This window comes from Pimephales promelas, chromosome 5 (assembly GCF_988280905.1).
Source record: "Pimephales promelas chromosome 5, fPimPro1.hap1.1, whole genome shotgun sequence".
NCBI lineage: Eukaryota > Metazoa > Chordata > Actinopteri > Cypriniformes > Leuciscidae > Pimephales > Pimephales promelas.
Genome location: NC_142773.1, coordinates 34,570,028 through 34,584,251, shown reverse-complemented (window position 1 = coordinate 34,584,251; position 14,224 = coordinate 34,570,028). Strand labels below are relative to the sequence as shown.

The 14,224-nt window shown below is 36.5% G+C and overlaps 1 protein-coding gene across 5 annotated transcripts in view; it reads left to right on the top strand.

Annotated features, from left to right (window-relative positions):
• Nucleotides 1-14,224, top strand: part of vav3b (vav guanine nucleotide exchange factor 3b) — a 45,459-nt gene that overhangs the window by 13,624 nt on the left and 17,611 nt on the right. For 3 of the 5 annotated variants that reach the window (XM_089131369.1, XM_089131367.1, XM_039676685.2), the window contains exons 11-17: nt 2,457-2,525; nt 5,977-6,063; nt 6,159-6,244; nt 6,327-6,459; nt 10,639-10,748; nt 11,812-11,913; nt 13,071-13,168. In XM_089131369.1, coding sequence (XP_088987495.1) covers nt 2,457-2,525; nt 5,977-6,063; nt 6,159-6,244; nt 6,327-6,459; nt 10,639-10,748; nt 11,812-11,913; nt 13,071-13,168 — 685 coding nt within the window. The remainder of the gene's footprint in view (nt 1-2,456; nt 2,526-5,976; nt 6,064-6,158; nt 6,245-6,326; nt 6,460-10,638; nt 10,749-11,811; nt 11,914-13,070; nt 13,169-14,224) is intronic. The other 2 variants (XM_089131368.1, XM_039676686.2) reach the window with 1 other exon arrangement.

Here is a 14,224-nt window from a genome sequence, read left to right as displayed (position 1 = left end):
ACCAATGAGGTTCATTCTTGTGTGTCATGCAATTACTGTTAAGCTTTCATTTACCATATTTTAATGTTCTATGTATGTTTGCTGATCAGTGTTCATTTGTGAATACAAGCCTAAATTAAATCTGTTTGTCACATAAAGGGATCATGTCTCTTCAAAAGACTTGAATTAAACCACTCAATTCATATGGGTTTATTGTATGATCTCTTTATTAATGTTTTGAACCATCTAGTGTTTTGGGTTAATAGACTTTCAGTGGAGGGCCAGAAATATCTCTGGTTTCATAAAAAATATCTTTCATTTTTAGGTGAGTAACTGATGACAGAATTTTCATTTTTTGAGTTATCTAACACTTTAACTAGGCATAACCTATTGGTTAAATAATATAATTATCACAGTTAATAAACTATTTCATGCTAAAGTTTTGTAAGAGGTCCTTCACAACAGTACAGAGATGACATGAGAACAGAAGTGTGTGGACAAGTGTTAGAGACGTGTCGCCACACACCTGACAAACACCTGACAAACTCACACACAGACACGACACACACACATTTGCACACACAAACAAAAGCAGGGGCAGGTGAGAGTGTGGCTGACCCTCTACCACATGCTGTCCTGTGCTCAAACACGTTGTGCCCACTTCCTCTGGAATAACTCAAACATGCTCAATTTGTAATAGCGTGGCGTATCTGACTTTTGTTTTTGTTGCATTTTTGCAATTGTTTGTGGCCTGAGCTCCCCGAAACACAAGATCTGATTTTTACAAACCAGATCTGAACCGCATAAATTTGATTAAATAAATTTGATAAAAAATAATTTAACTCTAAACGTTGACGTTCAGATCACATTTCATATAATTTTTCATCATTTATGATATGATTCAAATGTAACATCATACTGGCATTCAGAATGTAATGATTGCGACATGAGCAAAAGAGTTTCAGACACTGCATACTCACTGTGTTAGTATAGTAAATACAGTCTGACACTTTGGTTGTTTTCAATTCTCTTTTTGTCTTGCATCTCTTGCCGTCTGTTAATGCATAAGTCATTACATTGGGAACTGATGTGGATATTGACTATTGTACACTGTTTTAACAAATTATTCAGAGTTCATCGCTTGCAAAATGACAGTGCAGATAAAAAATAAATAAATAATTGGTCTTACAAAGCTCATGGTGTCTGCAGAAGCACGGATCACCACTAGCAGTGAGTTTTGAGACCGAAATACAGATGAATGTCTGAAGAGACAGGATTTACTGGTAGATCTACAGGGATGAACACTGAAATCTCATTCATTTGTACTGTAGGTAATTGGGTCTCCATAAGCTCCTGCTCTGCATTATACCTCTAATACTTTTTTCTTCACAAACCTGAGTCTAGTTGCATGTGCACACACATGCTTGAGCTTCCATCAAAGTCACAGCAGTGGCCTGGGTCAGAATGTAAATCTGGAAAGAGTGCTGAACTTTCTACTCACCTTGTTTACTTGCGGCGATTGGGCTGTTTGTCTCTCTCCAGCAGAATTCGATTCCACTCTGAAAACAAATGCATGTTTCTGATGAGCTGCACAGATTTCATACTTGGGACAACACCATTTCTCTCCCAGCGTGTTTGTGTGCTCGAGTCTGTTTGCGCACAAATCCAAAGGCCAGATTTGTTTATCAAGTTAATTAGTTATGTTATAGCGTGTATCAAAAGGTTCTGTTGATGCTTTTCTCGATACCGTGGAATAAATCTGGTTCAAATCAAAATGTGTAGCATCCCATCAAAACTGAACTGGTGCACTCATTAGAAACTTGACAGTGGGTCTTTCAGAACAAGTCCTCAATGAAGTGTTCTAGTCCAGAGTTTTGATGATGATGATGATGATGATGATGATGATAATGATGATGTGCCCACATTCTGTGACAATGACATATGAGGTCTCCAAGATAAAGAAACACATACACCAGGGTAGAAATATTCACTTTGGTTTCAGTTGGTTAAATCTAGGCCTCACCACATGATTTGATTTGAAGTTTTTCAAATATTAATAATCAGTGAAGAACGTTTGTACGGAGGCCCACGATTAATGTGGCGGGGAAAACAAGATAGTGTGGCCAGAATTTAACTAAATTGTTACGAGGGGGGAAAATTGGTAGAACATGGCCATAATTTAACTAAAATGATGAAACGCATTAATCAAATGAAATAAATAATTAAAAAGTTGTCTTATTTTTCCCCTGCATGACCATTAATTAAAAAAAAAAGATTATGCCAAACTGCTTCTCACTTTTCAAGGATTGCACTGTTTTAATTAGCCTTTTTTTTCTTCTTTCATTGTGGTATGTGGACAAAATCATCATGATATTTTGACTTTATTGTCTTAATTTAATTTTAGAAATTAAAATCATGATCTTCTAAGAAGAGATGTATTTAAACAACTTAAGTTTTTTCTTTTACTTTTCATATAGGAATTGGTCAAATATACTAATGACACCACAGAAAAGAGCAACCTACGAGTAGCCCTTGATGCCATGAGAGTAAGTATCAATTTCTTATGGAATCTACATCAAAACACGTACAGAAAGTACAGATTAGCAATTTTTTTGTAATTATTAAATGTAAGTGATTTCTGAGAAACACTCCGCCCCCAAAAATGTACGAACACGCAATGCAAGTGTGGATGTCTCTTTATCATAGCAAGATGCTAAATTAACAATTATGAAGAACAAAAGATTTACATACAGAACATAAGTACACACATATAAGGAAAGGAAGAGTTGATTGCTAGTCGCCAGCAGCATACCAGCTGTGTTGACACTCAATGACACTCAAACCGTCTCGGATTACTATTGTAACCCTCGTTCCCTAAATGGGAAACAAGATAAGACATCGATACTCGTCGCTTTGGGGAATGCCTTCGGCTGTAATGGAACTGCTCCAATCTTGATTGGTGCTATGTCTTTCGTCACTGACGTTGCATGTGACGGTGATCCGGAAGCTATAAAAGGACATTGGAACATAGCCACGTCAGCTTTTGAAGGGTCGAAGCAAGTTGTTCTCTTGCGTGCGAAAAGGGGGAATGCAGCGTCTTGTTCCCCACTCAGGGAACGAGAGTTACAATAGTAACCGAGACGTTCCCTTTCATGAGGGAACTTATGAAAGGGAACGTCAAATTAATTATATAATTTGATTATAAATTTATATATAATTATATTATATTTGACGCTATGTTTCATTTTAACAGTTGGAAATGGAGCATAAAATTGGATTTCAAAGATTTATTATCCTGTTGCGCCCTCTCTAGGCCATGATCTGCAGCTAACCGATGTCAGACTTACATGGCAAAGAATTAAATTCAATTAGTCGACTTGTCTGTGCGGCTCCTAACATAGACTAAGCCTATGTGCTTGGTATGATATGTAATATCCGTGGCAGTGTTACTAATATCTCATTTCACAGATCGTTTGTTTCTGTGCTGTTTCTATATAAAAATATCGATACAATGTAAAGTGATCTTAGCCTGGCTGCGCGCTCCTACGCACTTCCGCTCAATTTCATTTTACTTCAGTACTGCGTCTGGGACCGCTCCATATCCCTAGGTTTCCAGAAATCAATTTTTTGTAGGACCAATCAGCGAATAGAGGGAGTGGCTGAGAACGATGACGTTGATGTAAGCGCGTCAGTTTCAGTTCAGTAATGGCAGCGGAGAAAGACGTGAGAAAAGCTATTCGGTCGGTTGTTGGAAAAGAAACTGCCGAATATACAGAATTTAAAGCCGGATTGTTGTCGTCTCACCTCTTGTTGCACAACGGAGGACCAAGTGAAGGAGGCAGAAAGTTTGGAAGTTTGTGCTGGGCAGTTCGTGCACGATGACCGTGACATTTTGGACGGACGGTTTATTAGCCTGGTGTTCGCGGTGTTCGGAAGCCCCGAGTCCTGGCTGCTAAACTATTGTTGAAGATCCGCTCAGGAGTCATGTCAGTCGCTCATATTCCCAACTGTATATTTACTGATTCTTGTGATGAATAGAACATTTTGAGCCCCTTTGTGCACTCGTGCAGGAGGTTGGTGTGTCAGTTTTACATGTTGTAAATCATACAAATTGGTTGTGATTTAAAAAAAATAATTGTCATAAATAAAAATGTAAAAAAACATACTTTGAAGATATTTGATTTTCAGTTTTAGATGGCAATGGTTGATTTGTTTTACTAAAAAAACTAAATGCCATATAAAAATGTACAAACACATACTTTGAAGACCATAATTAAGGTAATTAAGAAACAATAAGACGTAATATGAAAAAATTGTTGTTTATTACACATCTGCAGATAGAGACTGATCATTCACTGTAGCAGCTAATGTTACAGCATTTGCGGCAGATCAGAAAACGACCACAGCGGCGTATTTGTAATGATTAGACACAGCTTCCACCGTTGGATGTATATATCACTGTCCTTCGTGTCAAATATACATTTCGAATTAATAATTGTTCCTAGATTAACAAAACCTGCGGCGCTCGTAACATAATCCTCTTCGGCGCGTGACATACGTCACTCACGATTGGCTATGGCAGAACGTGAGTGACTTTGGGCAGATCCAATAGATTTGAACTTTAATAGTGAACCCGCCTACAAGGAAGGAAACGTTTCTCAATGGAGCGGTTCCAGACTCTATGTGGAAATGAAATGAACTAGAGTCTGGTTGAACCAGGCTAAAGTGATCTGGCTCTTGTTTTAAATTATTTTGTTCCGTTATTATGTTTGTTGTTGTCTTCCGTTGATGTTGTACAAGCAGAATGTGACTGTTAGTTGTTGTGGTATTTGTCCCGCCCCTTCTACAATGTGATTGGTTTGCTGACAGTGATGAGTGCTACTTTTACCCAAATTTGAATACTCTGCAACTCTCGGCGACCGTTAAAAACCGCAGAGCTCCCTTTAAAGACAAATGGAAAAATACGCCAGCCACTTGAAAAAAATGCTTTGGTGGACACAGGGCCTAAAAGCCACAAAACTCCTTGAGATGTCTCACTTATACCAGCATTGATTTCTATTTAGAATGGTACATCAGCTCATTCCTGCATGTTCTTGGAAATGTTTTAATATCCCTGAGATATTATGGGGTTCTATACGTGAAGTGATGTCAACGCCTCATATCTGTCTCACTGGCAGAGTAGGTGGAAAGCAGATTAATGGTTATGTGAGGAGCAGTAATGGAACAGAGGCCTGCGAAGATTTAATTTGTTGGAATTATCCTCTAGTGTTGAGCCGAATGGGAGCAGTGAGAGTTGCTCAGACAGGGACTGAACTCATCTACCTGCCTGCCTGTAAAATGGTGTGTTTAATTTAGACTCATAAGTGAGTGTTTGAGCAGAGGCTGCCTTTTAAAATGGAAATCAGCCGAGATCCACGTTATCCCAGTAGGGTCTTTTGAAAAACCTCTTTTGAAATGTGGAGATGTTTATTCTCGCTGATGAAATAAAATAATTACTGGATCTATTTTTCATTCATTTTATTTTTTCATCAATTTCATAATTCTTTTATTATTAATTACACTGTCTTATCAATGCAATTTGAGTGAACAGTTGGTTTGAAAATGAACATCAATTTCATAATGTGTTTTTCATAATGGCTTGTCTCTCTTTTGTTTTAATGACAGCAAATCTAATTATCATGTTCTCCAGCATGATTGGAGATTTTTTTGAAAAAGCATCTCAGAGAAAAAGTTACACGATCAATGTCACAATGTACTTATCTGATTAGTAACTCAGAAATAGTGGAGAATCTGACATATTTCATTTAACATAATATATACACTACCGCTCGAAAGTGTAGGCTCAGTAGTATTTTTTAAAGAAATTAAAGGTAATTTTATTATTTTATAATGTTTCATGGGTTGCCCTTATAATGTTAGTATGTTTTTAGTATGTCAAAAATAGTCATAATTTAGAAATAAAAGCCATTTTTCATTTTCTTTTCCTTCATTAAACAGGACTTAGCCCAGTATGTAAATGAGGTGAAAAGAGACGTTGAGACTCTGAGGGAGATTGATCAGTATCAGAGATCCATAGAGAATTTGGTAAGTTGTTCACAATAAGCATGCCCTCAGCTTTTAAAAGCATAGTACTTATGTCATCGTTGTTTTCCTGTCTGTTCATGAACTTCCCTTCACAGAATCATTGCTTACTTTCTTACGGAAGACCGAAGGGTGATGGTGAAGTCCGTCTGGTGTCAAATGTGGACAAACGTAGACAGGACAGGTGAGGCTTAAGGCAAAAACCTTTACTGCAGTCCACTCCTGTTTTTACTTTCATGCCATGTCATGACGTGTCGATGCTGCAGACATATTTTTTTGTTCGACGTCGCTGTGATCGTCTGCAAGAGGCGTGGGGACAACTATGAGATGAAGGAAGTGATTGACCTCAATCATTTCAAGATCACAAATAACCCCACCACTGATAAGGACGGCAGAAAGGTCAGTGAGAAACATAGTAACAGGAGGTTTTAGGCTCAGAAAACTGCACCCAAACATCAAACCGTTATATTTTTCTCATGATCCCAACATCTGCTCATATTCATCATATTGTTCCATTCTGAAGTGTTTTATTGAGGTCGGACTAGAATAGAAATCACTTGAGCGTTCTTGTCTTCTTCACACACGGCTCCACATAACTCTCCCTCAGATCTCTTTTGATCTGTTAATGTCATAGAATAGTCTTTGCTGATTTTTTTTTTCCTCTGTAAAAAGTAGTTATGTCCTCCAGGATACTGTAGGATATTCTAGCGATATCCAAACCATTTTAAGGACGGTGTGACTTACCAAAGTGCATTTTTATGCAAATTAGTTGTGCTGTTGTAAGCTCTTTGAAACCGCATAAGTCAGTAAAAAAACCTTTTTTAGATCAACTAAATAATGCTAAAAAACAAATGTTCAAACAACCCCCAGGAATTACTGCTTCTCAGTGCAGTTTTCCAAATACAATATACTTTAGTTATATATACATACACTGTATGCAAATATATACTGTGGGTATATATAAGAGTTGTTTAATTAAATGGCCATTTATGTGGTGTTGCCCTTTTTGTTGCTGTCTTTTCTCTCAATGTACATTTTTTATAGGAAGTATGAGATGAGAACATACTACTGAAGTATTTAAAAACATGTTAATAAAGGAAACAACTTTCATTGAACTGTTCAAGTTGTAACTCAATAAATCTTCTTAAAGTTACCTAATTTAAATAGGCAATTAACAGCATGTTTTAAATATTTCTGTCAGGACCGCTATCGTCAAATATGATTGACAATTAGCATACAGTTAGGATTGGCGGTATGGTTCTGTTCTGGGCAAGAACTCTCTGCGCATTCATGCAGCCTAGCATGGATAAGAGCAATAACAACCCTTGGGGTAAACAGAACATAACCAACGTGAATGTATTGCAGATATCATTAATTCATTTTAATGTACAACATAATTAGATAATTTTAGTCTGATTCAAGGGGAATCAGAATGCCATACTGAATGACGAGAGGAGAAGCTGGGGATGGAGGAGGGTAATTAGCTCCTGAGAAACGCAATAGCTGATGATAATACTGAAGGAGCTTATATATGAATACAGTGATAGGCGTCGTATTCCTATAAGTAGACGTGGATCAGCTGAGAGTCACTGATGCCAGCTTGACTAACGTGACCGTGACCGACTAAATCGTTAATTTAGCTTGACTAACGTGACCTCCCTAGCTGTATCTGAAATCGTCCACATACCCTCAAATAAGGCGCTATTTGAGAGGGCACCCATTTGCAGTGGTGTCAGAAACCATAGTGGACGTTATTGAGTGCACTCATTCTGTCCCACATTGCACCTCAATAACGAGTGTACAACTGATGTGTACTTAACGAATTCGCTCACTCGTTTTCATTCAGTATTAGTGGACTAACGTTGGGAATAGTGAATGAGGGTTTTGACGGCGATTTCTGATTCAGTTCCTGTCTCCCTTGAAACCAACATTGAACTTAAACTGCAATTCATTGACTGGCCACTTGAGGCTCTTTGTCAAATCTGTATCTCCGCAATGTTAAAATGCCAAATTTTAGAGCTAGCTAGAGTTTAGCTTGAATGCTAAATCCTGCTGCTATGTGCAAGATAAGACAGCAAAAAATGATAAAAGTAGTTTGTTGCCATCAAGTAATACATTTATTTGTATAGCGCTTTTCATAGTAGGTTGCGTCAATAGCAGAGGAAAAAAGGCTACGGAATTTAAAAATACTACTTTTATTGTCTCACGAACTTTAGCTTTAAGAGTTTTTCAGTCGAGAACTTTAAACACTTAAGTTAAAAGACATTAATGACTCATTATAATGTTTATTTGTAACAAACGTCATCATGTAACTTAAAGACATTAATGACTCATTATAACGTATTTTAAACGTTTTCTATAATAAAGGGATTTTCTCTGATTTGTAACCAGGCACTAAAGCGATTACCCATAAAACTAGCTTTGAACCAATCGGATTGCTTGGGTCCTAAGCTGGGACCCATCTTTTCAGTGAGACTCATCTCTTCACCACACCGGCTCCATCCACTTTTGGCTCCAAAAACGCTCTTCAGAAACTTACGGCTAATGTTACGGACACTACGGCTATTTTTTTTTTTACAGTCTATGAACGTGACCTGCCAGAACTGACGCTAAGCTTGATTTATTTTTTTTTCCCAAATTTGTCAACTAGAAAACTATGCCTGTTTTTGTGAGTCAACTGTCATTCAACAGCCTAAAATCTAACAGCCAGACCTCTTCAAGCTGAAAAAAGCACCAAAAATCAAGCTGTCCCTTAGACTGTAATGGTAAGTGGAACAGATCAGGCTGGAGAGCTCATTGCATAGTGTTGCAGACAGATGTTACTTTTCTTTATGAGGGTTGATGGATGGTGACGGATCGCTGCTACATGCTGAACCAACTGCTGTGGAAAGACTTGGTTCCTTTTGACAGTAAACAGTCTAAAGTCTGTGTTCATTGTGCAGAGTATCCCATGTTAAATTGTGTATATATAGAGGTTGCAGAACTGTGTACCTACATTTTTTTTTTTAGTCCGTGAAGGCAGACAGCTCATCCTCAGGTTACCTTTGGTTTTCTGATGTTCTTTTTGGGCTCAGCAATAGTCGCACAGATGTAAAAATAATGCACACGTGTCTTTTAAACTTTTGATATTTTTTTCTCTTTTATGCCTTTCACCAAAAGGAAGGTTTCTTCTGAACAGATGGTCTGATGAAATCTGTCTCAAGGAGACCTTGGCTAGGCGAAGTCCTGCTGGCTTTTCTGTTTGAAGTGCTTTTCTGCCCCTCCTCAGGACACATACACACACTTAATACACTGATGGATCTTATTCCTTCAGCCACAAAATACACAGACATGGCCACATAAAAATCTTTTAGAAGATCGTAAAACTTTATAATATAATCATTAATAAACATTATCACATTATGCAATTCTCAAAGAATGAATACTACATTTACACATTTACTTTTGGCTTGTAGAGCTTGTAATAGTTATTGAAAGGGCTTTAATTACGTTTAAATAAAACTTTTAGAGTCTCACCTGGTTTAATTTATAAATACATTTGCTGATAAGAAGGTTTTTTTTCCCTTTTATTGAAAGATTTGTACTGAACACATCCTCATGTTTCAGTCTTTCGATAACTCACGGAACAGAATATTATGCTTTTCATGTTAAATTAGATAAATATATTGACTGAATTAAGCAAATTTAACGTGTAAACTCTGGAAGCTCATTTTCATATTCTTTAATTGGTTAAGCATTTTGTCTGGTTTGTAATTAACCTGTTTATAAGAGTTAATATTGCCAGATATACTTGGCTAAATTCTCTGACTCGAACAGTGTTGTTTTAGTACTATTGATATATTGATAGTATTTATTCATATTTTGAACTAACTTTTACTTTTATAGTTTTCAATTTAATTTTAGTTTTAGTATTATTTTTTGTGTTTTGTTTATTTTAATTTCTATTTAGTTAATTTTTTTTAGTTTAAACTAAAGTACTTTAATTTTTTTATTTTTTTTTAAATGAATTTTTTAATGTACTTTATTTAGTTTGAGTAATTATAGTATTTCAACTTATATCAGATAGTTGCTAAGGCAACTCTTCAAAATTTCACTTACATTTTTTATCTAATACTTTAAATTTATTTCGGCTCTATTTCAATTGCTACAAATAATATTTAACAGTTTTAGTTTTACAACACTGGCCTGGACAGAGGCAAGGATGGGATGCTGCGAGAGTAGTCTGGCATAAATGCTACGCCACACAAATGTACTCATGCACAGCACACACACATACATATTTTTCCCATACACACTGAATAGTTGATGATGAATGTGTCTACTCCCCCAAGGTTGCCTCTGGCTGTCTATTACCGTGTAAAATAAAATGAGCCCTTTCCCCCCATCACCCACCAAGCCTCACCGCAATCCCCCATTATAGCTTTAAACCAAAAACCCTTTAATTTTCTATTACATCAACTTTTTGTGCCACTTATTACAAAAAGTCTTAATGTAAATGCATATTTGAAGATAGGTCTTTACATAAGTCTAATTTGAATCTTTTAAGCAGTTATTTTGCTCTGTCTTGTCCTTTGGCAGTGGTGCTACGGGTTCTTCCTCACCCACCAGCAGGGGCAAAGTGGATTTGAGTTCCTGTTCAAGACAAAAGAGCTGAAGAAGAAATGGCTCGACCAGTTTGAGATGGCCATGTGAGTTTGAAACTTTGGTCCCAAAAATCACAGTTTTGTCCCAGACTTTCTTAAAAGTTTTGTTTCGATCTTTTCTGAGCAATTTCAATAAACAAGAACCATAGCCTTCACTCTTTATAAACAGCACAAAAGGTACTGGAAGGTATGAAAGTATGAATTGAAGTAATTCACTTATAATCATTCCCTCCATTGAGTTGTTAACCAAATAGTTGAGATCTAACTTAAAATAACTGTTTTTTGAGAGTGAGTGTATTTGTACATTTAAATCAAATACTAATTATAAAATGTGAAGATTTGAAATTAGTTAGTTATGGTTAGAAATTGTTTTTTAAATTGGTATCTTTCACACTATCAAACTGCTTTCAAAATAGAATAGCGCCCATGGCAATAGGAAACATCTACTTTTTTATGTCAGAGAGAGAGAAAATGTTTGCACACATCATCTTCTATTTGATATAGCACCAAGCATGATAATATCGATGCAGTTTGATGTCAAGCAGCTTACTTCGCTCTAGTACATGGTGACATTCTGGATCTGAGATGCTGTTGAGATTTGATGGCACAGTGTATTTACAAGGGCTACAATGAAATAAATGAATAGTGAAAGAAGAGGGGGGGGGGGACTAACGAAAGTTTTGATTTGGAATTTGTGTAGGCTCAAGAGGATACGCCATGCCTCGTGCAGAGAGTCTGAAATGATGTTTCCTCTCCCTCTTGATTTATATGTCACCCTTTAAAAAAATTGTTTGCACACATATACATGTGGTTGACTGCGTATAATGATCTGAAAGGTGCATTCAAACAACAAATTACACCTGCTGCATGCAAACCGCTCTCTTGATGCAAGAATCAATCTCAGAGTTGTTTGGGCAAAGTGATTCCCCAATGCTCTGATTCATGCCCAGAATCTGTTTTTTGTTTCTGCCCACACGGGCCACAACATCCAGCCCCGTTCTCTCTGGCCACTTAAACATTCAGTTTAACTCACACAGTTAGTTTGTCATTTTTCCAATCAGTCAACTTTGCACCATAGTTTTTCCATATTTCCCATTTTCCATTTCAGATCTAATATTCGCCCTGAGAATGCCACGTTTAACTCTCACCTCTTCAGAATGCACACTTTCGAGAGGGCTACGACCTGCAGCTCCTGTCATATGCTTCTCAGGTGAGCTCTCATTACACTTTTGAGGCAGTTAATGAAACCAGATTATTAAAATAAAGATCTTATGAAATTGCTTGATGAGCATATTTTTTTTTTGTGTGCTTTCTCTGCAGTGACATTGTAAATGTGTATAAATCTTCGAAAATATAGTTGTTGGGGTAGTTAGGGTAGATGCCATATTAAACTTGACACAGATGAAAACAAGGCTGCGAGAGATAGGCCCTATAATAAATGGAACCCCGCAATCTTCCTCAGAGTCCACACACTTTAGTGATGTGCAAATATTTCCAATTAATGACATAGGCCAGTAAGAGATGATTCAATCGAGGCATTTTAGCTACGTAGGTCTGGATCTTTCTTCTCTTTTAGATAGCTCAAAGTCTCCCACAAACAGATTGTTTTTGAGTTGGGGAGGAATTCCAGTGAGGAAAAGAAAGTCATGTCTATTCTCAAAACAAACATAAAACAAACAACAGAACTATATAGGCTATTCCCAAGATCATATTTAAACTAAAAGATTTATATTTTCATTAATTTGATATGCTACTGATAATGATGAAGATTGTTGTAAATCTAAACAAACAGCCTCATATTTTTGTAAATAACACAAATTTACAACATTTTTTTGTAGAGAGAAACAATGTCTTTAGAATCCCTTTCCATTTGATGATAAAAAAAACATTGACAGCCAATCAGAATCCATCCTGCTTTAAAGAGCTTGAGCATTTAAAATTGTAGATGACAAAACAGCAGTGCTCGCTTATAATGAACAGAAAGTTAACGTACATTGTTGTGGATGCTAATATAGTTATCATTCTTGGTGTAAATGGGCCTTTACAGTCTTTACAATGACATGCACTGTACAAAGGTCCCCGGACATGTTTTAATGGAGTTTTTATCTATTGAAGGTTTTTTAGAAAGATGTTTCATCCAACAGTATAATCCATTGAACAAATTGTACTTCGGTCCCTCAAAGCCTTCTTTTTATTTCTGTCAAAAATGTAATATGATGCTACCCTGACTAAGGTCTATTGAAGCTAACTGACATGGCCTGAAAGTTGATTTAATGGGGTCTGTAATAGTCATGTAAGGTACATGTGTGTAAATCAACAAAAGTCAGCGTTGACACCTTTGACCTTTTCTACCCTCATGCTCTTCAGGGGAATTTTTAACCAAGGCTATCTTTGTACTAAATGTGGAAACGGGGCTCATAAGGGCTGTCTGGGAAGACTAGGAGCCTGTGGAAGGGCAGGTAATGGTCAGTAAAGAGCTTCTCCATGTTGGCATTTCATATTTGACAAAAAAGGATAAAGAGAGAGAGAAAGACAAAAACAATCACACTTCCGTAAATAACTTCCAACCTCCAAACTCCCATACGCTCAACAGAACCCCCCGTACTAAATAGAAAAAGAATGAATCACCGACTACAGTCACAAACTGTTCACAGAATTATACTGGAATTGATGCCAGGTGATTTCAGATTCTTTATCATGTCAGGCTCATGGGTTTTCAGACTTAACATAAATATTTCAGTGTATGTTCTAATGTAACTCTCATGCCATAGTCTGAAGGTAATGCAGAGCTTGAATAGTTCCTTACTATAAGAATAAAATATCAGATTCAGGTATGTACCACATCCTCAAGGGCCAATGTTTTTGCATTCAGTTGCATTTCCCTTTTCCTTTATTTTTCTATGCAAACATTTTGACCACTCCACTTACAGACAAAAACATGGTGCACAAGTTAAAAGTAAAAAAAAAAATATATAGTATGTTTTTTTAAGATAATATGCAAAGCAAAGAGTATGAATATCGAAACAATAACAAAAGTAGCTAAATAAATAAAAAATAAAACAAGAACATAACAAATGGGCTAACATTGGCATAGAAAGGCATAGCCATAGAGGACTTTACATAAAGGTCTATTATGCAGAACTGAGGAAATCCAGAAAGTACTGCCTCATAGTTTGAAATTAATTATGTGAGTTTGGCCCAAAAACCAACAAATAAACAAATAAAAAAAAAAAACAAATACCCTCCAATCGTATAACATTAAGGATTTCGTTCAACTACAGTGAGTTTTGAAACAAAGTGAGTCTAAAAATTTCCAGTTTTAAGAGTTATTATTATTGTTTTGTTTTTTTTTTGTTTTTTTTTGTTGTTGTTGCGAGGATCATATCCAGCAATAAAGATAGTTGTTTGGTATCTGGGAGAGTAAAAAGTAGTTAACCTCATCTCTAGACCTTTTTTTTTTTCTATTCCATTCGCCCTGTGCCTCACGCTTTAAAAAGAGCAAAAATGTGTTTTGTGTGATC